Source organism: Octopus sinensis, linkage group LG21, assembly GCF_006345805.1.
Source record: "Octopus sinensis linkage group LG21, ASM634580v1, whole genome shotgun sequence".
NCBI classification, from domain to species: Eukaryota; Metazoa; Mollusca; class Cephalopoda; order Octopoda; family Octopodidae; genus Octopus; species Octopus sinensis.
The window spans coordinates 18,839,680-18,867,639 of record NC_043017.1 but is presented as its reverse complement, the minus strand read 5'-3'; the positions used below and the strand labels follow the sequence as shown (position 1 = coordinate 18,867,639).

Below are 27,960 nucleotides of genomic sequence, written 5' to 3'. Positions count from 1 at the left end.
AGAGGGGTTTCGTCGATTACATTGACTCCAGTGCTCAACTGGTACTTATTTATCGACCCCAAAAGGATGAAAGGTAAAATCGATCTCAGCGAAATGCGAATTCAGAGTATGAGAAAGTATTTTTGGAGACAAAATTTTAACTTTTGTTGTTGGCAACAAAAATGCGAAGCAAATTTTAAAAATATAAATCGAGTATCTCTATTCTAAATGACATAAGCTTTATAACATCGCTATGCGCATGTTCAACCGGATATCGACATCAGGTTTTCATTAACAATGAAAATCGAAGATATTTAATTCCAAACGGCAATATCGCTTATATATATATATATATATATATATATTCCTTTAATTAACACACATAACCACCATCACTCATTCCGAACAACTGTGATTTATGAGGTATTTTTTGCTCATGTTTTCTTCATTCAATCGTCTTTTTTCCTTCTTCCATCAGTATATAATGTTTAGTAATTTCTATATTTAATACGTCAATTCCATATTTTTTTGTTCACCTTGTTTATAATTCAGGATATTTTTATACAATTAACGTTTATTTTTAGTGCTTTTATTGCTGTTAACTGTTTTCTGATTTAAGCTTCAAACATAGTAGTTTCTACCCCGGGAGTCGTCAACCTTGGTACATCTTACACACCAGATGAGTATTGAATGAGTTGACAGATGACCACAAATTCGATGGAATAGGAGAGAATTATCTTTTCAGATGCATATTTTGGTTAGCGATGGATGTTATTTTACTTTGATAATGAAATAGGTAATGTTTTGAAAGGTCTCTTAACCTGCAGATGAAAAACAACGATAATAAATTTGCCGACGATGACTGGCGATGTAATTACAATTCGTAACAATGAAATCCCGATATGTTTGTGATGAATTTACAGTCAAATAAGTTATCTTTACATCTACTTAGAAATGACGTGGAGCTAAACTACAAATGACTGACGCTGAATGACTTTTCTGGACGGAGAACCAAATCTTATCGTCCCTAATTGTGTTCTGTAATATATTTGTTGCCAAAGTTTGTAAATTTTTAGGCATAACTTATGCCAGTATATAAACATCACAGAATGTTATGTAATTTGTAATAGCAAATTGAAAAGTAAAGTGGAATCAAATTACAGTTAACTGATATAGAAATATAAAGTTTCTGCTGAATTTCTACTTTTAAGTATGCCCCTACATCTTACACTGTTTCTCTACTGTTTCAGAATATCAAATGGTTTTGGCAGAAAAGAATTTTCTAAAAATTCAGATTCATCATAAATATTTATCGTTTAAAGACTAAAGGAAGATATTATTCCAAATAGAAATGCATGATGGAATTTCTGTGAAATACTTGTTGTGAGCTGAAATTATTAGCGAAATTTTCTGTTTCACTGTCTGGATTATATTAAAGAGTGATTAGCATTCAAATGAAATTTCGACGATTTTACTAAACTAGTTTCTATCATTATATATCAACAAAGATCGAAGCTGAAAGAAATTTCTTGGTAGAAAATAAAAATAAACTAATTAAAGAACTGGTGAAAGAAGAATAATTATGGAAAATGAATTATGTGAGAAATCAATTATAATTAAAACAGAGTCTGAAAGTATAGCATTTCCGAATGACATACTAGAAGGAATGGGTAAAACACCAAACCACTGTGATATCTGTGGTAAATCGTTCACGCAAAGAAAAGCTTTAACTGTACACAAACGTATTCATACGGGGGAGAAGCCATATCACTGTGATATCTGTGGTAAATCATTCATTTCAAGTAGTTACTTAACTAAACACAAACGTATCCATACGGGTGAAAAGTCTTATCACTGTGATATCTGTGGTAAATCATTCTCTGCAAAAACTCATTTAACTAGGCACAAAATTACTCACACAGGAGAAAAGCCATATTACTGTGAAGTCTGTGGGAAATCCTTCTCTCAAAGAATTCATTTGACTTTTCACAAAAGCATACATACAGGGATAAAACCATATTGTTGTGATTTCTGTAGTAAATCATTCTCTCGGAAATATGATTTATCTAAACACAAACGAATTCATACTGGAGAAAAACCATTTCATTGTGATATCTGTGGTAAATCCTTCTCTGCAAGTAGTGACTTGAATAAACACAAGCGTGTACATACAGGTGAAAAGCCATATCACTGTAACATCTGTGGTAAATCATTTTCTGGAAGTAGTGACTTAACTACCCACATACGCATTCATACAGGTGAGAAGCCATACCGATGTGACATCTGTGGTAAATCATTCACTCATAAAAATTCCTTAACAATACACAAACATATACATACAGGTGATAATTCATATCAGTGTGATATCTGTGGCAAATCATTCTCTAGAACAGGAACTTTAACTATTCACAAACGTATTCACACAGGTGAGAAGCCATATCACTGTACAATTTGTCGTAAATCATTCACTTATAGACATGTCTTAATCAAACATAAACATATTCATACAGGAGAGAAGCCATATGCATGTGATATTTGTGCAAAATCATTCAGTGATAGAAATGTCTTAGCTATACACAAATGCAGTCATACAGGTGAGAAGCCACATCGCTGTGATGTCTGTGGGAAATCATTTCTCCATAGTCGTAACTTAACTACCCATATACGTACTCATACAGGAGAGAAGCCATATTGCTGTGATATCTGTAATAAATCATTTTCTTGTAGAAGCACCTTAACCATACACAAACGCATTCATACCAGTGCGAAGACATATCCATGCGAAATCTGTGGTAAATCATTCTCTCGAAGCAGTTACTTAACTAAACATAAGCATATTCATTCAGGAGAAAAGCTAATTTCACCTGATGTTTGTGACAAATCTTTCTCTCATACAAATGCTTTAACTATACAAAAACAGATTCTTACAGGAGATAAGCCATATCATTGTGATATCTGTAGTAAATCATTTTCTCGAAATAGTCACTTGACCACTCACAAATATATTCATACAGGAGAAAAACCATATCACTGTGATATTTGTGGTAAATCTTTCTCTCATTCAAGTACTGTAACTGTACACAAACGAATTCATACAGGAGAAAAGCCATATCACTGTGAAATCTGTGGTAAATCATTTTGTAAAAGTAGTGACTTAACTACTCATAGATATATTCATACAGGTGAGAAGCCATATCACTGTGACATCTGTGGGAAATCATTCAACAGAAGATGCCATTTAACTACTCACAAGCGAATTCATACAGGAGAGAAACCTTATCTCTGTGATATCTGTGGTAAATCATTCTCACAAAGTAGTGAGTTAACTACTCACATTCGGACTCATACAGGAGACAAGCCATATCACTGTGAGATATGTGGTAAATCATTCTCTCAGAGTAATGACTTAACTATACACAAATATGTTCATACAGGAGAAAAGCCATATCATTGTGATATTTGTGGTAAATCATTCTCTTATAGAAATTCCTTAACTACCCACGTACGAATTCATACAGGAGAGAAGCCATATCACTGTGGTATCTGTGGTAAATCATTCTCTCGATCTAGTGACTTGACTTGTCACAAGTATATTCATGCTGATGAAAAGCCATATGAATGTTATATCTGTGGTAAATCATTTTCTCGGAAACATCTCTTAGCTACACATGTATGTATTCATGCAGAAGTATAATTTTGCATGAAAATGTACGAACATTTGCTCTGAAAAGATATCTAAACATAAATTTATGAATGCAGTAATAAAGACACAACTGTGTTAAAATAAGAATGCTACCTTTTATATAACTCCTGATAATAACTATATTGGTGCCATAACTTACCAGTGTGATATTGTTAATAAAAGTATTTATTTGTATATATTCAATGTAATGTATTTCCAGAAAGGAGAAAAGATACTATTGGTTATGTGACATTATGGTTAAATGACTGAATAATGTTTTTATCAGATATCAAGGACTATTTCATTGTACAGTTATCATTGTTGTTATAACATTCATTTTTACATGCTCACATACTTTGGATAAAATTTGTTGAGGCAGATTTTCTATAGCTGGATATCCTTCCTGTCACTAACACTCTCCTATTTCCATGTCAGGTAATATTTTCCCATGGCCAAAAATGTTTTTGCATTTTGGAAACAAAGGACACTGCTGGCACAACTGTCACTCATTTAAAATTATCACATGATGTCAAGGCAAGGAGACTGTAGTACATAGACACAGTCTCACACACACACACGTATACAATAGACTTCCACAGAATTTTCCTCTACCATATTTACTCATAAGGCTTTGGTTGGCCTAGGGCTATTGTAGATGATAATTGCCTAAGGTGCTATGCAGTGGTACTGAACCTGAATGTATGTAGTTGCCATACTGCTCTGTCTGCACCAATTGATAAGTGAGAAATAATTAGTGAAATGATTGAATATTTCATTACACATCAGGTACCTTCATACCACACCAAATATCTGTCCCCTCTTTGCTTTGGTGATTCCTCAGTTTCATGCCACATGCCACTGCAAATGATGTATCGATAGTTCAATGGCTTCTTGTAGGATGCAAAAATTTGCAAAATATAACATCTGATATGGTTTACTGTGCAGCTTGATAGCAAAAGCTACTCTGTTGAACAACAGCAACCACTGGATGAAGGAGCAAGGAACTCTGTCAAAGGCTCTCTCCATATTGAAAAGAACTAAGCACAGCAGTTAATTTTTGGCTAAATGCTTCTCCTGAAATTGCCTTACTAAACTGCATCTAATTTATGCTAGCTCTCTTCCTTATTCGTTGAGTTATGACCTTTCTCAGATGAAATACCAATATACACAGTTGTAGAAGTAATCTCAAAAATAATAATGATAATTCTTTTTAATCTTGGCACAAAGCCAGCAAGTTAAGGGGAAGGGGTGAATCATTTATATCAACCCCATTGCTCAACTGATACTTATATTATCAACCCCCTAAAGGATGATAGAAACAAGCAACTAATGTGTCAGACTTAATCTCATTTGAGATTATTTAATTATTGAGGTTTGAATATCTCATGTTTAAAGTTAATATTACCATGAGGTGGCATTTGCTAATTCTGGCTATTGTATGTTGCCAGTAACTGGTGGTCTGGATATGGAGGTGGACATGAACACCAATATCATTATTCATATGTGGGAATCCAGAATCAACAGTATCTGTTTTAGATATAAAACCTCATTCACTATTTTTGATAAATGTCTCAACAGCAAATGCACAATATTCACTGGTCCAAACCATGATGGTGACTAAAAAAAAATCATTAGCTATAGAATACACCATCACCATCTATGTAATTTCATTAGCACCACACCAATGGCTGGGCAAAATAATGGGAGATTTTTCTGCTGTACTCTGTATATTCTGGGATATGACTAGTAACCAGGATTCATATCTCTTAATTTAATCTTTTTCAATAAAGGTTTACAGTCATTAACAGTTGCAGACTAGCTAAAACAATATAAGCAAATCATTTTGTGAAAACCAATGTACAGTTAACAAAACTTAATATTTACATTTCTGATCTTAAAACCAAAATAAAATACTTTTGGCTTTCCCAACAATAAATATATTTGGACATCAAATGAAAGTTTTATGATCAATAAATAGAAGGATTTCTTTTTTCATTTGATTGAAATTAATAAAAAAAATTAAATTTCATAAATTTTTTCAATGATTGCCTTGGTAAAAAATGTAATAATGAAAAAATGTCCACTTTTCTATGTTTGCATGTGCCATATGGAGTTTATTGAGGCAGATTATCTATGGCAGGATGCTCTTCTTGTTGCTAACCCTAACTTGTTTCTAAGTGAAGTAATATTCTTCCTTGGCTAAATAATGCCTTTGCACAATATTGGAAACAAGCAGCACTGCTTGTATGACAGTGATGCTCTTTTACAACTATCACACAGGATATGAACTCCTTGAACAAGACAAGGAGATATGAACTCACACCTATGTAGACATATACATATATAATCATCTGAACGTCATACTTAATGTAGATACAGTGCAAATTTACATCAAAACCCTTACTTCTCTTGATGTACATAAACACACACACAAACACAACTGCTCCATCTTCAGATAATTGCCATCTCCTTGTGCTTCCTTGTTGGCATTTCTAACTTTCTATCCATGACCTGTCAGATGACAGTTGTAACTTACTATGTGTTTCCCACTGGATAGGTGTGCATACATTGCTTTCTTCTATTGCTTTAGGATTTCAGTAGATGGGATGAGAAATGAGGTTACCATGAAGAAACATTTAGACATCATTGGAATATACTAATAAATGCTTCTACAACACATGTACAACTCTGAGTTTCTGTGATTAATACCTAGTGAAAGACAGGTAATCTCACAAGTTGCTTGATTTCTCCCAGGTTCATGAGAGTACAGGTGGTTGACCAATCCAGCTCTTGACAGAAGAAATCATCCACACTCATTTCAGCTGAATTTCTGCTGGCACTGCACTGAAATATTCACTGCTTCAGAGCAGTATAATCCACTCACTCTTGCTCATAGACATTATATCTATTCCTGACAAACCTCCATGATGCAGTTTTCAACCAATGCCTCCCACTTATCCACATCCATCTCCAAAGCTTTCAAATTGCCTTTTATTATATACTTAAACCAATTCCTTGGTTTATGCTGAGACCTCTTTCCTCTGATCAGCTCCCTATAAAAATTTTGTTTAAGCATCTTTCTATCCTCCATTCTGACAACATAGCTAGCCCAGCACATTTGATCCAAAATTATTCTTTTCTCAATACTGCTACTGCCCATCCTCTCAAGTATAGCAGCATTAAATGTGTAAGAGAATCACTTGGTGTACAGGATGCATCAGTTGCAAAACTGGTGAAACCTCTCCAACTGCTTGATATGATGTGTATAGGCTGTCCATATTTTGCACACTTATGCTAATATTGGATCCAAAAGTAGTGCACATAGAGAAAATCCCCACTTTCATCTACATAACAAGCCACAAGATATATATCATCAGCATAAAGAAGCTCTCTGATAAGAGTGCTGAACGTTTTTGACTTGGTGTTGAATTGCATTGCAGTCCTGGAAAGCATGCAGTAGTATCATGGTAAAGTATATGGGGAACAGTATCAGCGCTAGTATTCACCCTATTTGACACCATTTTTGGTTCTGAAAGTGTGCCATTAAATTTCACTCTTGCCTTCATATGATGAGGCTCCTTAATTATCTTGACAAATTCAGGAGGGCATCTAAGCTTCTACAATGTCTCACAATACACTAGGGTTAACAGCATTGAAAGCTTTGGTAAGATCCACATATATTCGATAGAGTGGCAATCATTACTCAGTGCATTCTTCCATAAGCTGGCAGGTTGAGAAAATCATGGAATTTACATTGGGTGTCAGGGATGACACAAGGGCAGAAACATGTCAGAGGATTCAACAGACCTTGGACATAACTTTTCCCATTGATTCAAGCAGGCTTATACCACTACAGTTACCACATTCAGACTTGGTGCCCTTGCCTTTGTACAAAAAAAGCACAATAAGGAAAGTTTTTGGACCACAGCCCTCAAAAATAACTCGAAAGGAACTCAGCCACTTTGCCTCCATCAAGCCCAATGCTCGAAAGGTACTCAGCCACTTTGCCTCTGTGAGGCCCAACGTTCAATTGTTGACTTTTTTCTTTATGCGTCATCAGCATGGATGCACTTGGCTTGATGGGTCTTCTTAAGTAGAGCACATTGCCAAAGGCCTCTGTCACTAGTCATTGCCTCTGTGAGGTTCTAAGTTCAAAGGTCATGATGCTTCATCCAATGTCTTCCTGGGTCTACCTCTACCACAGGTCCCTTCCACAGTTAAAGATTGGCCCTTCTTTACACAGCTGTCCTCATACATATGCATCACATAACCATACCAGTGGAGTCTCTCTTGCACACTGCATCTGATTCCTCTTATGCCTAACTTTTCTCTCAAGATGTTTACACTCTGTTGAACATGCCAGCTGATATTGCACATCCAGCAAAGCACACTGGCTTCATTTCTCTCAAGCCTATGCATGTCCTCGGCTGTTACAGCCCATGTTTCATTGCTATGCAGCATAGCTGTTCACGCACAGGCATCAAACAATCTGCCTTTGACTCTGAGAGAGAGGCCCTTTGTTGCAAGCAGGGGAAGGAACTCTAATCTTATACTTATGGCTACACTCTCGGAACAACCACCTTCACCACTAACCTGGTTACTTAGATACCAGAAGCTAACTACTACCTCTAGCTTGCCCCCCTGGTAGTTGATGGAGTCTATTTTCCACACTTGTTCAGCATTTATTATGCCTGTGCACATTCCATTATAGAAGTTAGTTTTTCTGTTAATCTTCCTTTGATGTTGCTGCATCTTTTGTGTGTCCAAAGTTTACACTGGGTACATCTTATGGAGTTTCTACTTACACCTTTTCTACAGATTGAGCTGAGCTATCTACCTGAGGGAATTTGTGATTTATCTACCTTCCTACTTACTATGACTTTGGTTTTTGCTAAGGCCCTTTGATTCTAGACCTTGTTTCCATATCTGGAACTTCATATTTATATATATGTGTATGTATAAGGGATGGAATGTGTTTTAAAATTTTCACAAAGTTGCAAGCTGTCAGGAAGAGAGGGATTTAACTAAATCGGAAATTTCGAAAAAATTGTTTTCAAACTTGCAGTCTTTGAGTTTATGTACACGTCTGCTTTGACTATCAGTCAGTCATTCCCACAGACATGCAAATATATGTAGATAAAAGCAAAAATTGCCTTTAAATTTGTAATTTAAAAAAAAATTTAATAATCAAAAATTAAAAAATGATTGTGGTAGTGGAAATTAGACTTAAATTTCGAAATAATTTTTTTTTAAAATAAAGATTTTTTCGTCGTTAATAAAGGATCGTCTGCTAATTGCTTAGCATGTATCTACGCATGCGCAAGTGACGTTTTTAAAAGTTTTCAAGTTGAAAGAAGCGAGAAGACGAGGGAGGGGGCGGTTTCAGAATCGTAATGTCTATATTATAAAATATGGACCTTACGGAGTAGCTGTCCAACATAAGCCGGATTTTCGAAATAGGTGTCCCACAATTTTCTTCGTTTTAGTCGGGATTTTTTCAAGTTTTCTTTACCGCACATTTCAAAACAACTGGGAGAAGCTCTTGAAAACATTAAAATCCTTGTTTTAAAACGATTATCTCCACCCCCCCCCGCTCACCATTATTGTGACACTGGAACGGCAATCACCATTAAAATGATATTTTTCTCGGTATAGCACACACAAATGTACCTTCTCCCACTAGGCTTTGACTCCTCATAACTTCAAGGAAAAACTGATACACTTGAAATGAAACTCACTAGAAATACCTTACAGGTAAATGTTGATTACGATCATGTCGGAATTTAATGTTAATAAAAAATTAATTGGGAGGCGCGCACACAAAGAATGAGACATGAAATGTTGATAAAAGTTATGTAACGTGTATCTATGTATGTGTGTACAGCCAACAATTTCTTTTCACCACAGTGAATTCCGTTATAATCGTAATCTATACCTGAGAGGCATTTGCAGAAAATTTCAGTAAAAAAGATAACAATTTTTCTGAAAGTTTTGGGGAAACAAAGTTGGAGGCAGACTTGTATAATTATGACATTTTTTTTCTTCTTTTTGCAACAATTGCAATTCGTATTATTTAAAGAGAATGTTCTAAACCTTCCAATCCTTTTTCATCGTACTTTTCACAATCAAAATTTATCCATTGTTTTAGTTTGTTCTTTTTTCATTATTTTCTGCGATTTTTCATACTTTTGTCACTCTATAAAACCATTCTTCGATACAATATAAAAATTAAAAATAACAAGAATGCATTAGTACTTACCTGGTTTCAGTAGCAGGCATAATTTCAAACAAATTTAATCCTGTTTTTCATCATACAACACAACACAACACAAAGAGAAACATAAACTGTTTTACTCAGAACAAACTGTTGCTATCGTAGAGAGAGGCGAAAATGAGATATTTTTCGTCCCATTACACTTTTCTTCGATTAACAGAAATATTCTTTTCAACATTTGAAACGACTGACATTAATGTTTTACCAATACTTCTTTCAAAATTCTAAACTTCTTTTTCACCCATCCATTCGTGGAGAATGTTTCATTTTAATCGTAAAAAGCTACGACAAAAGAGTTATTTATAATAACTGCTGCAATAAGTTGGTAAAGTTTTAACAAATCTTAATACGGTCATTTGAAAATATTGCGGCTTTTTTCAACAAAAACAATAACGACATGTAACAAAAACATCTTTAAATGATTATTCCGGAGCATATTCACCATGAACTTCAATTACTGCTTCCTATTTGCTTGTCAGACCGTCATTTAAAAATGCTTCTGTTAAATATTGTTACTGTTTTTGTTGAATAAAAATTGTTGAAAAAAGCCGCAATAATTATACACTAACCAAATTAAAAACCATGACAACAACTTACCTTAAACCTTCTCTTGTTTGCTAACATCGTGTTTTTGTAATCCATGTTTCATCAACAACTTTAAGCGTTGACTGAGCAGACGACAATGAATTCACTAAGGCGCATGCGTTAAGTGATGGGCAATATAAAGTAACAAAAAAAAAACTACAAATAACGTTGTGCAACCACCACCACTTCTACCTTCTTTAATGAAAATCCCAACTGACACCATCACCACCTCCTTCAACCAATATCCCTACAACCGCCGCCACCTCCATTAACTCGTACCCATAGCACTACCACCATTATCATCATCATCAATATACCTATTTCTTTATTACCCACAAGGGGCTAAACATAGAGGGGACAGACATAGGTATTAAGTCGATTACATCGACCCCGAAAGGATGAAAGGCAAAAACGACCTCGGCGGAATTTGAACTCAGAACGTAACGGCAGACGAAATACCTATTTCTTTATTACCCACAAGGGGCTAAACACAGAGGGAACAAACAAGGAAGACATAGGTATTAAGTCGATTACATCGACCCCAGTGCGTAACTGGTACTTAATTTATCGACCCCGAAAGGATGAAAGGCAAAGACGACCTCGGCGGAATTTGAACTCACAACGTAACGGCAGACGAAATACCGCTAAGCATTTCCCCCGGCGTGCTAACGTTTCTGCCAGCTCGCCCATTATACCTATCAGTAACATACTCCAATGGCGCGCTATTTTCTCTCCTTCTCACTTGTTTCGTTTTCATTTTGTTTGTTTAACAAAGAAAACCAGTGTATTTCGGGGGGAATATGACCGAGGGGACGGTAAAAGGCCTAACTGTATAATAGTTTTCCCTTCCCATGGTGGTAGGCCTCTTATCTGGGATGTCACATGCTATGAATCTATTTATCTAGCAATCATCTTGTCTACTTTTCTTTCTGTCGATGTATCTTTCAAGTTTGACATGGACAGGCATTTAAGACCTAATCAAATATAAGATAGAACCCTGTAAAAGGCGGTGCCCTTGCATGATCACAACCTTTGGAATAGAGTAACATGCATAGCCATTTGCTAACTAAAGTTATTTCACTTGAATTTTACTAATTATCTATCTATATATATATATATATATACAGCCGTCCATGTTTCTACCATCCGACGTTGTAGATACGACTCCACACCCTGGAGTAAAACATATATGCACCCTCTCTCTCTCCATTTGCCCTTTTTTTTAAAGCCCACCATCACTGCAATAAACACGTTCTTTCTTTTCTTTTGCCTACTCTTTCAACTAAACAACTTTCCTCTGCTCTCGCACTTTTGGTCTCTCCTTTCAACTGTAAGACTTCCCTTGCACTAAACACGTTCTCCTCTCTCTCTCTCTTTCTGTCTCTCTGTTACATGCATCTGTATATATGCGTGCCCTGTCACAATTTTCCCTCCATATTAAATTACGATATAATCGTAATCTATACCATCTGAAAGGTATTTGAAGAAAATTTCCTTAAAAATTACCTATTTTCCTGTGAAAGTTATGAGGAAAGAACGTGTCGGCCGTGTGAACTATCCTCAGTTCCTCTACCCACTCACGAAAAAATATTTTTCACAATAAATTCAATGTCATTGGGACTGACACCACATGGAAGTTATTTGTAGAAAATTTCTATGATAAATATCTATTTTTCTGTAAGTTACAAGAAAACAAAATCAGGAGTCGGGTACATTTGTGTGGTTATAGCAAATAATTTTATTACATAATACAAAAAGATTTTATTTTATTGTAATACAGTAGTAGAATCATGAGCACGCCTGACAAAAAAAAACTTAGTGGTATTTCTTCCTGCTTTATGTTCGGTATTCAAACGCAGTCTTAGTTAGCTTTGCCTTTTAGGACGACAAAATAAGTACCAGTTGACCACTAGAGTTAATGTAATCGATTTACTCCTCCCCTTAAATTCCTGGTCTAGAGCCAAAATTTGAAACCATTTTCATACAATAGCTTAAAATTAATTCCAGTCTTTCAAGGCTTACCACATCTTTAATTCGATTTATTAATAAAAAAAGTTATAATTTTTGTAATCGACATGAAAAAAACTAAGATCAAAAAAAAAAAAAAGACCGTATCTCAAGTGCGAAACCGAAACTTTCTAGGAAAACAACAAAAGAATTTTAAAGAGGCAGTTCCACTGGGGATGCAAAATGTCTTTGGTTTTTGAAAATGGAAATCCAAAGGGATTTTTGGAGAAAAAAACAAATATGGGGTGAATTCTGTATTCACATTGCAGCATCATCTGTTTGGGTGAGTAACTTAACTGGACATTAAGTTTAAGGCTTTTTTGGTTCCTTTGTTGGAGGCCATTCTGTTGCAAGGATTCGGACCTTGATCCTGATTTCAAGATACTGTCCTCCCTCTGCCTTACTTGTCTCAGAAGCCCTGTCCTCACGCCCCCTCTACATCTTATGTATGTATGCATGCATTTTTCAGATGACATAATTTCCTGCGCATGCTCAACCGGATATGGCTTTTATTCTGCCATTGACAAACAAACTAAGGTTTTTAAATCTTGCTCACCAAAATTTTATTTAGCTTGAAAAAAATAGTTATTTTTACCTACGATATATACATACATATATATATATATATATATATATATGTGTGTGTGTGTGTGTGTGTGTGTGTGTATACATGTAGCAGTAAAGAATTTTCCAACGATCAACACACATAACGAAACTGACTTCTTAATACATGTCATTTTTATGAGGTATTTTTTCTTCATGCAATCATCTTTTCTTCTATCAATATAACTGATGATCTTTGTATTTAACTTGTCACTTACATCATATTTTTATTGTGTCGTCCCTATGCAGGGTCCACTTTGTTTATAATTGGGTGATATTTTTAATACAATTAATAATTTCTTTACTACCCACAAGGGGATAAACACAGAGAGGACAAACAAGGACAGACAAAGGGATTAAGTCGATTACATCGACCCCAGCGCGTAACTGGTACTTAATTTATCGACCCCGAAAGGATGAAAGGCAAAGTCAACCTCGGCGGAATTTGAACTCAGAACGTAGCGGCAGACGAAATACGGCTACGCATTTCGCCCGGCGTGCTAACGTTTCTGCCAGCTCGCCGCCTTTTAATACAGTTAATATTTGTTTGGTATTGTTGTTACTGTAGATTATTCCAATGTAAGTTTTAAAAAAATAATATTGAATATTTTATATTATTTACTCCAACACCACTTATGAAGTTTCTATGCCGGTTTTCAACCTTTATGCATTTACAGACCAGTTAGAATATTAGTAAGTGGACAGTGGGCTACAAACTTGCTGAAATATGACAATTACCTATTCAGATGTATATTTTGGATTAGCGGAGGATGTTATTTATTTTAATGTGCAATGTCTCTAATCTTTTAATGAAAAACACATACGATTATAAATTCCATGACCATATATTTATTGGCTCTCACTGTAATTACGTTTTGTGACAAGTTACACACCATGCATTTAAGTCTACTTAAATCAGGTGCCTTTGATATTATGTGCTCACTCAGAACTAACATTTTGTTAGTTCGCCCGTCTGATCGACGAGTACCATCTCCCCATAGAGGGTTTGGAGTTGGGTTTTGAGGGCGCTTTGGTGACTGATCAGGCCAAGACACATCCAGAAGGTTGTCTGGCAGTATGGACAGAGAATTATGGTGGTAGTTTGATTTTCTTGGCATACATATGTTGCTCAGCTGCAGCAATCTTTTTGGCTTCTCAGGTCTGTATGATCTTGACAACAGCTGCTCGCCATTCGCATCAGTTAACTCGAAATCTTTACACTAAACTTTCCATCACTATTAATGGTCAACGACTGAATACGGTGGGTAAGTTCACATACATTGCGAGCACACTGTCCAGCGATGTCATTCATTACAAGATAAATGCCAGATTCTAAAGCGAGACTAAATAGAAACTTGTGGAACAGGAGAGCATCACCCCGGAAACAGAAAAAAGATAAAGATGTAGTGGATCATAGTTGTCACATCTATACTCTGGCTGTGAAACGTTGACAGTTTAGCAACATTATGTTGAGAAAATTGAACCACCTTCGCAACGGCTTCCTCAAAAAACTTCCTTGCATAAAGTGGCAAAACAAAATCACAGAGGTTGAGATATTCACCTGTTCTAGACTACCCAGCATCTGCATTATCCATATGCAGTCGCAGCTTCTCTGGGCAGGTCATGTACCTTGCTTACCAAACCATTGGCTTCCACAGAAACAATTATATAGCAAACTCCAACAAAATAAACACTTCCAGGGAAGCCAGAAAAGAAATAGTGGGGCTAAACTAGGAATGACAAATGACTTTACTGGATAGAGAGCTGAATGTTATCTTCAACTATTCTGTAGTTTAACATAGATAATGTTAGACAATGTAAAGATGTAGCCGTAGTCTGTGATATATGTGCAGATCAAGTAGGTTTTGTGTAGTGATTATGATTTAAGGTAGCAGATTAAAAAGTGAAGCTGTTGAGCTAAATAGCTATATTTGCCATTCATCACTGTTTTTTACTGTTGAATCTCTGTTTTAAGTATCACCTATATGTCTTATTGTTTCTCTATTATTTCAGAAATATCAGATGACATTGGCACGAAAGAATATTTTACTTGAGATTCATCGTCAGTATTTATCATCTTTTAAAGAGTGAAGGAAGATTAATTCAATACAACAAAGATCACAGCTGATGGAAATATAGAAGTAGACAATAAGAGTTAAAAGTGAGAAGAATAATTATGGAATATGAATTACATGAGACACCAATTGTGATTAAAAGTGAATTATGTGAGACACCAATTCATATAAAAACAGAATCTGAAGACATTGATTTTCCTAATGATATGCTGCAAGTCAAGGGAGAGATATCTACACATAGTGGTACCATAGGTATATCACTGTCTGAAACAAGTCCCATAACTGCTCAGAGTAGTACCCATACAGGAGACAAGCCACATCATTGTGATATCTGTGGCAAAGCAATCTCTAACAAAAATGCCCTGACTATACACAAACGGATACATACTGGCGAAAAGCCATATCATTGTGATGTCTGTGGCAAATCATTCTCTGCAAGAGGTGACTTAACTAGACATAGAATCATTCACACAGGAGAGAAGCCATATCACTGTGAAGTCTGTGGGAAATCCTTCTCTCAAAGAATTCATTTGACTTTTCACCAAAGCATACATACAGGGATAAAACCATATTGTTGTGATTACTGTGGTAAATCATTCTCTCGGAAAGATGATTTATCTAAACACAAACGGATTCATACTGGAGAAAAACCATTTCATTGTGACATCTGTGGTAAATCCTCTTCTACAAGTAGTGACTTAAATATGCACAAACGCATTCATACAGGTGAGAAGCCATATCACTGTGATATCTGTGGTAAGTCATTTTCTGGAAGTAGTGATTTAACTAGACACAAGCATATTCATACAAAAGAAAAACAACATCTATGTGATATCTGTGGTAAATCATTCTCTGGAAGTACTGAGTTAGCTGAACATAAACATATTCATACAGGAGAGAAACCATATCACTGTGATCTCTGTGATAAATCATTCACTCAGAAAGGTAACTTAATTAGACACAAATGCATTCCTACAGGTGAAAAATCTCATCATTGTGACATCTGTGGTAAATCATTTTCTCGAAGTAGTAATTTAACTATTCATGTACGTATTCATACAGGCGAGAAACCATATCAGTGTGATATCTGTGGCAAATCATTCTCTAATAGGAATTCCTTAACTATCCACGGACGCATTCATACAGGTGAGAAGCCATATCACTGTGATACCTGTGATAAATCATTCTCTGCAAAAAGACACTTGAATAAACACAAAATCATTCATACAGATGAGAAGAGATATCACTGTGATATTTGTGATAAGTCATTTTCTGCAAGTAGCGAGCTTTCTAGACACAGACATATTCATAAAGTAGAGAAGTCGTTTCCTTGTGAAGTCTGTAGTAAATCGTTTTCTAGAAATAGTGAGTTAACTAGGCACAAACGTATTCATACAGGAGAGAAACTATATAAGTGTGAGAGCTGTGGTAAATCATTTAGTCAGAGAGGTCCCTTAATTCGACATAAATGCATTCATACAAGTAAGAGGTCATATGATTGTGATATCTGTGGAAAATCATTTTCTAAAAGTAGTATCTTAACTACTCATATACGCTCTCATACGGGAGAGAAGCCATATCACTGTGATATATGCGGTAAATCATTCTCTCGAAGTGGTCACTTGAATATACACAAATATATTCATACAGGAGGACAGCCATATCACTGTGACATCTGTGGTAAATCAATGTCTTCGATTAGTAAATTAACAGTACACAAACGCTTTCATACTGGGGAGAAGCCATTTCAGTGTGATGTCTGTGGTAAATCATTCTCTATTAGTAGTCACTTAACTGCTCACAAATATATTCATACAGGAGTAAAGCCATATCCCTGTAACATCTGTGGTAAATCATTTGCTGTTAGAAGTAAGTTAATTACACATAAGCGTATTCATACAGGAGAAAAGCCATACCACTGTGATATCTGTGGCAAAACATTGTCTGATCCAGGTAACTTAACGAGTCACAAACGTATTCATACAGGTGAGAAACCATATCTTTGTGACATTTGTGGTAAGCCATTCTCTCACAGTGGTGATTTAACTGCTCACAAACGCATTCACACAGGTGAGAAGCCATATGACTGTGATATCTGTGGTAAATCATTTTCACGTAGAGATGCATTGACAGTACACATACATATTCATACAGGTGAGAAGCCGTATCACTGTGATATCTGTGGTAAATCATTCTCTCAAAGTAGTGATTTAACTAGACACAAATACATTCATACTGGAGAGAAACCATACAGTTGTGATATCTGTGGTAAATCATTCACAGTATCAAATAACTTAACTATACACAAACGCAGTCATACAGGGGAGAAGCCATATCACTGTGATTACTGTGGTAAATCATTCACTTTAACAAGGAGCTTAACTAAACATAAACGTATTCACACAGGAGAGAAGCCATTTGACTGCGATGTGTGCGGTAAGTCATTTCCTCAGAAATGTCACTTATCTGCACATCTGTTTATTCACACAGAAAAATAATTGTATCACTGTATGAGGATATTAGCATCATTATCATTAACATCTGCTTTCCAGGCGGGCATGGGTCGGATGGCTAGACAGGAACTGCAGAGCCAAGGCCATACCAGGTTTCCTAGTCTATTTTGGTATGCTTTCTGCTGCTGGATGACCTAATGCTAATGACTTTACAGAGTGTGCTATGTTCTTGTATGTGACACTATCACTTGTGTTTTGTACAAGAACCAACACCAGTGCTTATTACATGGCACCAACACCAATACTTTGTGTTCGGCACTTTGGTTGTAGGATATCGTTCCTATTGTTGTGAATGGGTCTTCTTGTAACAGCAATGCACCACAGCAGTCTGAAAAACTACCTAGCTATAAATGATTGACAAAGGAAGGTACACAGAACTATCTCCAAAAGCTATATTTTACATAACCACAACTAATATCTACATTCACATAACTTAGCACTTTGATAGTTTTAAGAAAAATATTGTTTCAGAAAAAATATATAAATTGTAGCTAATATATTTCCTGTGGGAAAGCAGGATATAATAAATTTATTGAACATTATGGGTAAATAACTGAGAAATATAGTCTCATAATTCATGGATAACATCATTGTACAGTTGTGTTTGAAGCACAAATTGCAAACGATAAAAATTATTTCATCATACCACATTGGGCTATAAGTATGATGTCTTATATACTTTCTCTTTTATACATTCATTCGTGTATATACTCCAGCAAATTAATGAAAATAATGAGTCTTCAACAAACATTTTCTATCAAAGATAATTTTTGGTGTTTGTATAAAATCGATCTTCTCTTCATTCATATTTGTATCTATTCTATATTCCGTGTTAAATTTTATGTATTTAACAATGGAAAGATTTGTGATTTAAACAATAAAATAAAGCTAATTAATGAAATCTTTTTGGTTTTTACTTTGTAAAAAATGTTCATTCTATTCATCAAGGAATTTCTGTCAAAGATTTGTGTTTGTGTGGATCAAAATATATTTTTCATGCTGATTTGAAAACTGTCTTCATTTTCCCCATAGCATGTATTCTTTTTAAGAAACTAATAATGTTTTAAAATGTTGAACTTTTAAACTAGCTGGAAGAAGCTCCGAATTCTAAGGCAGATATCCAGGATGAACCTGGATAAGCTGTGGTTGATGAGCGAACCTGGAAAGATGAGATGAACAACTTAGATACAAATAATCCTTTCTACTATAGGCACAAGGCCTGAAATTTGGGGGATGGGGACTAGTCGATTACATCGACCCAGTGTTTCACTGGTACTTAATTTATTGACCCCAAAAGGATGAAAGGCAAAGTCGACCTCTGCAGAATTTGAACTCAGAACATAGCCGCCTTAATTTAGACGTAAATAATGCCAACAAAGTCAGCACAAGTGCTGGGGTGTAGGTACAATGAGTAATTTCTAATTTTTCCTTACTTCCCCCTACTTCTTTGAATCTATTACATTGCAAGTACTGTATCCTCATTATGTGCTATTCCACCATATTTGGGTGTTAAAATTAGACAACATATTGTTATTATTTCAAGATGCAACTTTGACACGATTGTAATTGAGGTTGCTAATAAAATATGTGGATAATTTTTAGTGTTTTGCAATCAATATTATTTTCAGATCTAGTCTTTTTCATATGCAAAATATGCAATTTTTAAAAAGGAAATAAAAAATCTGAAAATTGGCTATAATAATGTAGCCTTCCAGTCTCATTGCTTTGAAGGTGTGATGTGGGGAAAAAGTTATAGAGGTTTAAAAATCAACGGGGTATCTTTATCCAATAGCAAGACAGAAATTTTCTGCCTTTAGTAGAGCAGTGTCAACTTTAAGGTTGTATCCTGTGAAATTTATAGTTTAGTGTCTTACCTGTTCATTGTAGGTTTCTAAATAAACAGAAATACTTAATAAAATCAACATGGATCATCTCACTGTTTCTTTTGTCTCTTCATTGATTGTATGGTTTTATCACTTTTAAAACTTTGTTCTTTAATATATTTATTTGCATGTGTTTACTTAATGCATAATTCAGTGTTATGTATATACCTGTCATATATTTATGTATAATATATAAGTGCATGTGTGTGTCTGTGAAAATGGGGTGTCTGTCTTCAAAACTCCAAAATTGAATAACATTTTCATGCTTGGATTTCTAAATTACAATAAGAATAACACTGATCAACAACGAATTTGTCCCAAGGAAAAGAATACCAGTATCTTATATGTTTATGCATGCAGAAATCAACAATAATGTCAAATTATCTGTATCACCCACAGTTACTGTGTTCCACAATATCCCTCTCGGTTCCTGTTATGTGGGCTAAATTTCAGTTAAGCTGTTGAAATGTGAAGCTAATGGTTTAAGAAATACCCCTAATTTAATTTCTTATGAATAGTGAAATCATAAATCCAGCTATCTGAGTCAATGAGTCCCCAAAATATATGAAATGAAAAAATCTGTAAAAATACTAAGTGTGAAAAATATACACAGACAACAGCAAACCACAACACATTGTGCAGTTGTCATGGTAACAAGCTGCTAATACCACATTGTCTGTTCGTTGGCCAAAATTACCCAAATTTCCCAACTTTAATTCCAAATAACATCAGATTCTTAAATTTACGAGATAAAGTAATTGGTTGGTCGTAATAAAAATTCAGAGTTGCATTTATACACCAAAATTGAAAGCAATCTGAGCAAAATTAGGTGGGGAGGGGCTCAATTTGCAAATGAGAAAGATTAAATCCGTCTTTTCTCTGTTGTATTCCACACTAATGTGTAATTTGATAATTTTCTGATTTCACAATCACTAATTCCAATAATTATATCATGAAGAGAACCACTCCTGCAGTTCGTAAAGAAGCTATAGAGAATATATCATGTTGAGTCTCATTAATTTCATATCATGTGTCATTTATCCATGATCCTCTTTTATTTGACCCGGCTATTTAAAGCTTTTGGTGCATTTATGATCTTCCTGATATCTAAGGATGGATAACCCTTTCGTTACTGTATTTATTTTGAGATGTTCTGTGTTTCTTTCAATTACTTTAAATATAACAAAGAATTTAGTAAAATAACTTAGTTATCATTCAGCTAGTGTTATGAACATAAATTGTGACTGAGGTTTGGTGGAAGATTTTTAATTCAAAACTTTTGAAAACAGGACATTTGTACTCAGAACCAGAGCCGGTTTCAGCCGGGTTGGTAACGAAAGGGTGAGTATTTTTGAAATGTAATTCTGGACAACTGAAGATGTAAATCTATGCTATCCTGTCCTACTAATTTTGCCCCGCCTAAATTCGTCTTTTAGATATCTAAGAGATGGGAGATAACTTTTTGAAACAGTGTTCTGAATATGCCATAGTGTTTTTAATACATTTAGAGGTCATTTGCTTAGCTGATATAGTTTTTGTTAGGTAATAAACATTTGTAAAAATTTCTTTTTTCCCAAAGTCAACAATACAGTAAATATTACTCATTCTAACCTACTCATCCAACCCTAACTACCATTGGCGAGTCGGCAAAATCGTTAGCTCTGAGTTTAAATTCCGTCGAGACCGACTCTGCCTTTCATCCTTTTAGAGTCGATGTAATCGATTTACCCTTCCCGCAATATCGCTGGTTTTGTGCCAAAATTTAAAATCAATATTTGAGACGACACGACGTAGAAGTTTTATTACATGATTTACTACGCATGCTCAAGCGGATATGGATTTTACACTGCCATTGACAAGTATTTCTAGTTAAACACTTTTGAATCTTGTGAAAGGAAAATTTATTTAGCTTGAAAAATAGAATCATATTTACTACCTACATTCATATTTATGTGTATGTATACATGTAGCAGTAAAGACTTCGCCGTCGATCAACACACATAACAAGACTGACTTATCGGTAGTTGTGATTCATCACAATATCGATCAGACAATTCGATCGCTGATCGTAATGCGCTTTCCACTGTTTTAGCTTTGGAATAATGCCATCCCACTGGCTAGCTGAGTAGGCTAGTGATTTATACGAGGTATTATTTTTCTTCATGTTGCCGTCTTTCCTTCTATCAATATTTTGTGATTTTTTGTATTTAATACGTCACTTGCATGTTTTTGTTGTTTCGACACTATACAGTGTCCACCTTGTTTATAATTAGGGGATATTTTTAATACTGTCAACATTTATGTTTTGTGTTGTTGATCGTGTTAATTATCTTCCAGTTTGAGTTTTAAAAATAATATATTACCTGAATATGAGTTTCTATGTCAGGAGTTGTCAACCTTTGTGCCTCTACAAACAATTTAGGACAGTGATTTCCAACATTGGGCATATGTCCCACCTGTGGGGGCGTGGGGACCAAATTTTTTCTTTTAGTGGGACATGAAATTGTGAAAATCTTCTCTTTTTCACAGCAAACATATTACACAAATATTCAGCCTAGCCAAATCAATACATCCAGCCAAGTATTATCATGTGAACTCTTGTATGCTATAGTATAGCGCTAGTGTGGATAATTCTTTCAGGAAAGTATATAATTATTAGAAGTTGATAAATTATCAATCTTTTTACGTATGCCACCAGTGGGGCATACATTTTCCTGGAAAGTCATTGTGGGGCGTGGTGGAAAATAGGTTGTGAAACACTAAGAGTATTAGTCATTGGACAGTGGGTCACAAACTTGGTGAAATATGACTATTTATTCAAATGCATATTTTGGATCAATGAAGGATGTTATTAATTTTGATGAGCAATGTCATTTTTCTTAAACTAATTAAGAAAATGTTTCTCTTCACGTTTTTATTCAACTGAGTATAAATAAATATGCATTTCTGTAATCATTAAATTATATTTTCTTATAGCGGTTAAATGAACACGAAGAAAATATTATACATACATGTCGTTAATATTCATAGCGTTCCATAAGTATATTTCTCTATGGCGTTATATACTGTAGTTCGGATTTGTGTATAATGATAACACTTAAGTTATAAGTGACGTTTTAATCATTATATTCACCCTTACTCAAAAAAGCCAAATAAAATAATCTATTTCCCAATAAAAAACAATAAATAGCATTACATTACTGTAACAAAACTAAATAGAGAATATACTATAATAATATAACCTGAGAGAAAGCTCAAGGTAGCTTAATACCACTATAGTCTGTGATATATGTGCAGATCAAGTAGGTTTTGTGTATTCATTATGATTTAAGGTAGCAGATTAAAAAGTGAAGCTGTTGAGCTAAATAGTTATATTTGCTATTCATCACTGTTTTTTACTGTTGAATCTCTGTTTTAAGTATCACCAATATGTCTTATTGTTTCTCTATTATTTCAGAAATATCAGATGACATTGGCACAAAAGAATCTTTTTTATTTATCGTCTTTGAAAAAAATGAAGGAAGATGTTATACTGAACAGATACAACCCGACGTCTATAATCTGTGGTGGAATTTCTGTGAAAAATTTTTTTGAACTGAAATTATCATAACAATTTTACTACATCTCTGTCTGTAATGTTAAAAAATGATTGGAATTCTACATAAACCTGGAAAAATTTACAGAGGAGTTTCATTTTATTCAGATATCAACAAAGATCACAGTTGATGGAAGTATAGAAGTAGAAAATAGGAATTAAAAGTGGTAAGAATAATTATGGAACGTGAATTACATGAGACACAAGTTGTGATTAAAAGGGAGTTATGTGAGAAACCGATTCATATAAAAACAGAGTCTGAGGACTTTGATTATCCTAAAAATATGCTGCAAGACAAAGGAGGAACATCTACACACAGTGATATGTTTGATGTGTCAATCGATGAAAAAAGTCCCATAACTGCTCAGAGTAGTATCCATAAAGGAGACAAGGCACATCATTGTGATATCTGTGGCAAAGCACTCTCTAACAAAAATGCACTGACTATACACAAACGCATACATACTGGGGAAAAGCCATTTAACTGTGATGTTTGTGATAAATCTTTTTCGAGAAATAGTGTGTTGACTCGGCACAAACGTATTCATACAAGAGAGAAACCATATCAGTGTGATACGTGTGGTAAATCATTTAGTCAGAAAGGTCCCTTAATTCGACATAAGTGCACTCATACAGGTAAGAAACCATATGAGTGTGATATCTGTGGAAAATCGTTTTCTAAAAGTTGCATCTTAACTAATCATGTACGCTCTCATACAGGAGAGAAGCCATATCACTGTGATATCTGTGGTAAATCATTCTCTCGAAGTGGTCACTTGAATATACACAAATATATTCATACAGGAGGACAGCCATATCACTGTGACATCTGTGGTAAATCAATGTCTTCGATTAGTAAATTAACAGTACACAAACGCTTTCATACTGGGGAGAAGCCATTTCAGTGTGATGTCTGTGGTAAATCATTCTCTATTAGTAGTCACTTAACTGCTCACAAATATATTCATACAGGAGTAAAGCCATATCCCTGTAACATCTGTGGTAAATCATTTGCTGTTAGAAGTAAGTTAATTACTCACAAGCGTATTCATACAGGAGAAAAGCCATACCACTGTGATATCTGTGGCAAAACATTGTCTGATCCAGGTAACTTAACTAGTCACAAACGTATTCATACAGGTGAGAAACCATATCTTTGTGACATTTGTGGTAGACCATTCTCTCACAGTGGTGATTTAACTGCTCACAAACGCATTCACACAGGTGAGAAGCCATATGACTGTGATATCTGTGGTAAATCATTTTCACGTAGAGATGCATTAACAGTGCACATTCATACTCATACAGGTGAGAAGCCGTATCACTGTGATATCTGTGGTAAATCATTCTCTCAGCGTCGTGAGTTAACTACTCACATTCGGACTCATACAGGAGAGAAGCCATATCACTGTGAGATATGTGGTAAATCATTCTCTCAAAGTAGTGATTTAACTAGACACAAATACATTCATACAGGAAAGAAGCCATATAGTTGTAATATCTGTGGTAAAACATTCACAGTATCAAATAAGTTAACTATACACAAACGCAGTCATACAGCATAGAATCCATATCACTGATATCTGTGGTATATCATTCATTTTAAGAAGGAGCTTAACTAAAAACAAACATATTCACACAGTAGGGAAGCCATTTGATTGTGGTATAAGTGGTAAGTGATTTACTCAGAAATGTCACTTATCTACACATCTGTTTAATCATACTGGAATAGTAACTGTGTCAGTATTTGAAGATATGGTGTGAAAAATACCTCACTGTAAATGTGTTAGTAGAGGATGATACACAGAACTGTCTTTGAAAACTATATTTTATATAACCACAACCTATATCTATATTCATGAGATAACGTACCATTCTGGTAAGTGTAATAAAGTATTAATTCAGAAAGTGCTCATATTTATTGGACCTAACATATTTCCTGAGGGAAAACAGGATATAATGAATTTATTGAACATTATGGGTAAATAACTGAGAAATTTATTCTCATAATTTAGGGACAACATCACTGTACAATTACTACGTTAGAAATACAAATTGCAAATGATAAAAGAAATTATTTCATCATACCACATAGGGCTATAAGTATGATGTCTTATACACTTTCTCTTTTATACATTCATTCATGTATATACTCCAGCAAATTAATGAAAATAATGAGTCTTCAACAAACAGGTTCTTTCAAAGATAATGTTTGACATGTGTAGAATCGGTCTTCTCTTAATTCTTTTTTTTATTTATTCTATATTCAATAATAGAATGATTTGTGATTTAAATAATAGAAATAAAGCTAATTAATGAAATCTTTTTGTTTTTTACTTTGTAAAAAATGTTCATTCTATTCATCAAGGAATTTTTCTGTCAAAGAATTGTGTTTGGGTGGATCAAAATATATTTTTCATGCTGATTTGAAAACTGCCTTCATTTTCCCCATAGCATGCATTCCTTTTAAGAAACTAATAATTTTTTAATGCGTATAATTCAAAATTTTTATTCAATATTTACTCATACCATTGCTATTTTAATAGTATGTGTTATGAACATAAAAATCATCTAGACATTTCCTTTTATGTGGTGCAAAGGCACAATAGTGAACTATTGCAACAGATCTTAGGAAATATTCTAGATTTGATTTTGCTATCTGAGTGACTAAGACAAATTGTGGTCACCACATTGAATCTGTTTCCTGTTCAAATAGACTATGTGACTGGTTGAAGAACTAGAAATATAATCAGTGTCTTTAGCTTAATCCATTTTATCGAGAAAATTCTAGACATAACTGATGCCTATTTCTTATAACTATGTGTGTTTGTGTCTGTTTAAACTTGTATTCAGCACGTTTATATGACATCACCCCCAACACCTAAAGCACAAACACAAAACTAGGGTGAGGCTTAGCATTGCAACTGATTCAGGTTGAACTGATAAATACTCTGAACATTTCTCATCAGCGTTTTTGTTTTTGGAAGTGGGTGTGATACTCATAGGTAAGGCATTTACCCCACATAGACAAAGGCCATCACCTCTGAATTTGTTTTGGCATTATCTGTGTATATCTTTGTTGTTTTGCTCAATTCACCAAATGAAAATTTTGGATGTTGTCATCTCTGCCCCTTACATTTCTTGGGTTTTAGTGTAACTAGGTCAGTTGGAGACCTTTTTTAATCCCGCATAAATTTCTGTTGCATATCATTTGTACCTATACATATACAAATGTGTTGGGGCAACAGTAGTCCATAGTAAACATTTCCTATAGATCAATAGTGAAATGAAATGCAACGTTGAGGTTGACTGGTAGGATTTGAAGTTCCTCATTAATCAATAAAATTAATTACTGCTCAGTACATTACCATCTGTGTCACACTTACAGAACTGATAATAATACCACACTAAATTATATTGTGGTATTTCATCATCATCATTTAATGTCCGTTCTCCATGCTAGCATGGGTTGGACGGTTCGACCGGGGATCTAGGAAGCCAGAAGGCTGCACTAGGCTCCAGTCTGATCTGGCAGTGTTTCTACAGCTGGATGCCCTTCCTAACGCCAACCACTCAGTGAGTGTAGTGGGTGCTATTCACATGCCACCAGCACAGGTGCCAGGCGAGGCTGGCAACGGCCACGATCGGATTGGTGCTTTTTACGTGCCACCGGCATAGAAGCCAGTCTAGGCGGCGCTGGTATCGGCCACATTCGGATGGTGCTTTTTACGTGCCGTGGTATTTGTAATTATCAATATCAGTTTCAAATCTTGGCACAAGGCCAGTAATTTTAAGGAGTGGGGATTATTTGCCTGATTATATATTTTATGATTTAAGTTTGTATGTTTTTGAAATAACTAAGGATTCAAGTTAAATGAAGTTTCATATCATGTATGTGAGAGTATTAATAAATTTCATTTATGTTATTATTATCTGTCTTCGTGTAACATCTTGCAAAATGGAAATTGATTCTACAAATGTTTTCACAGCACAGCATAGCAAACAAGCCTGTTCCTATTTAAGCTACAACAGCTGTTCTTTTTATACATAGGTGAAGGGTAGGAAACAATACTTATGATTCTCATTCCATAGAAAGAAAAAAGACTGATCCTCTTAAATTTTAAGTTTTAAATGACTATAGATGGACTAACTGTTGATTACAATGTTCAGTCAAGTTGGGCTGATGAACCCTAACGAAGGCAGTATGGAACGATACACAACTATTCTATTAATAGGAAATAAATTGCATGAAAAAACAAGTATACTCTCTTCATTTTCCACTTCTGCCTAGAGCTGATCAACTGAAAATTAAAAAACAGAAAGCATACTCGTGATTCTCTCGAACGCTCACTCATCCATTTACTCTCTCTGCCATTATAAGGCAGCCCCCCTCACACAAACCACGTATAAATAATACTTGCATGGGACATTATTTTATTCCTGTGGGATTGGAACTTCGAAGTACATTGATAAATGCATGCCACCTGACTGGTCCCGTGCTGGTGACATGTAAAAAGCACCACTGAAGTGTGGCCGGGACAGTACCGCCTGACTGGCCCTCATGCTGGTGGTACGTAAAAAGCACTCACTACACTCTCGGAGTGGTTGGCATTATGAAGGGCATCCAGCTGTAGAAACATTGTCAGATTGGATTGGAGCCCAGTGCAGCTCTCAGTCAAAACCGTCCAACCCATGCCAGCTTGGAAAGCAGACATTAAACAACGATGATCACAATCAATGTCTACAAGAGAAAAACGAAGTTTA

At 35.0% G+C, this 27,960-nt stretch overlaps 2 protein-coding genes across 2 annotated transcripts in view; one reads left to right on the top strand and one right to left on the bottom strand.

The window, feature by feature from the left end:
• LOC115222936 (zinc finger protein 98-like) overlaps positions 1 to 27,960 on the bottom strand; it is a 61,902-nt gene that overhangs the window by 32,420 nt on the left and 1,522 nt on the right. Inside the window, exon 2 of the mRNA XM_036511796.1 lies at positions 9,084 to 9,167. The gene's annotated coding sequence lies outside the window, so the exon portion shown is untranslated. The remainder of the gene's footprint in view (positions 1 to 9,083; positions 9,168 to 27,960) is intronic.
• LOC115222792 (zinc finger protein 91-like) lies at positions 103 to 25,423 on the top strand. The gene is made up of 4 exons (XM_036511788.1): positions 103 to 402; positions 1,230 to 3,161; positions 23,917 to 24,770; positions 25,106 to 25,423. The coding sequence occupies exons 2-3, from the start codon at positions 1,562 to 1,564 to the stop codon at positions 24,759 to 24,761; spliced, it is 2,445 nt and encodes an 814-aa protein (XP_036367681.1). The 5' UTR covers positions 103 to 402; positions 1,230 to 1,561; the 3' UTR covers positions 24,762 to 24,770; positions 25,106 to 25,423.

Bases quoted from the DNA above. Each gene is read 5' to 3' on its own strand.
- LOC115222792 (XM_036511788.1), top strand. From the start codon at position 1,562: ATGGAAAATGAATTATGTGAGAAATCAATTATAATTAAAACAGAGTCT. The intron at 3,162-23,916 runs GTGAGAAGCCAT...GCTCTCATACAG, and splicing joins TCATAGATATATTCATACAG to GAGAGAAGCCATATCACTGT.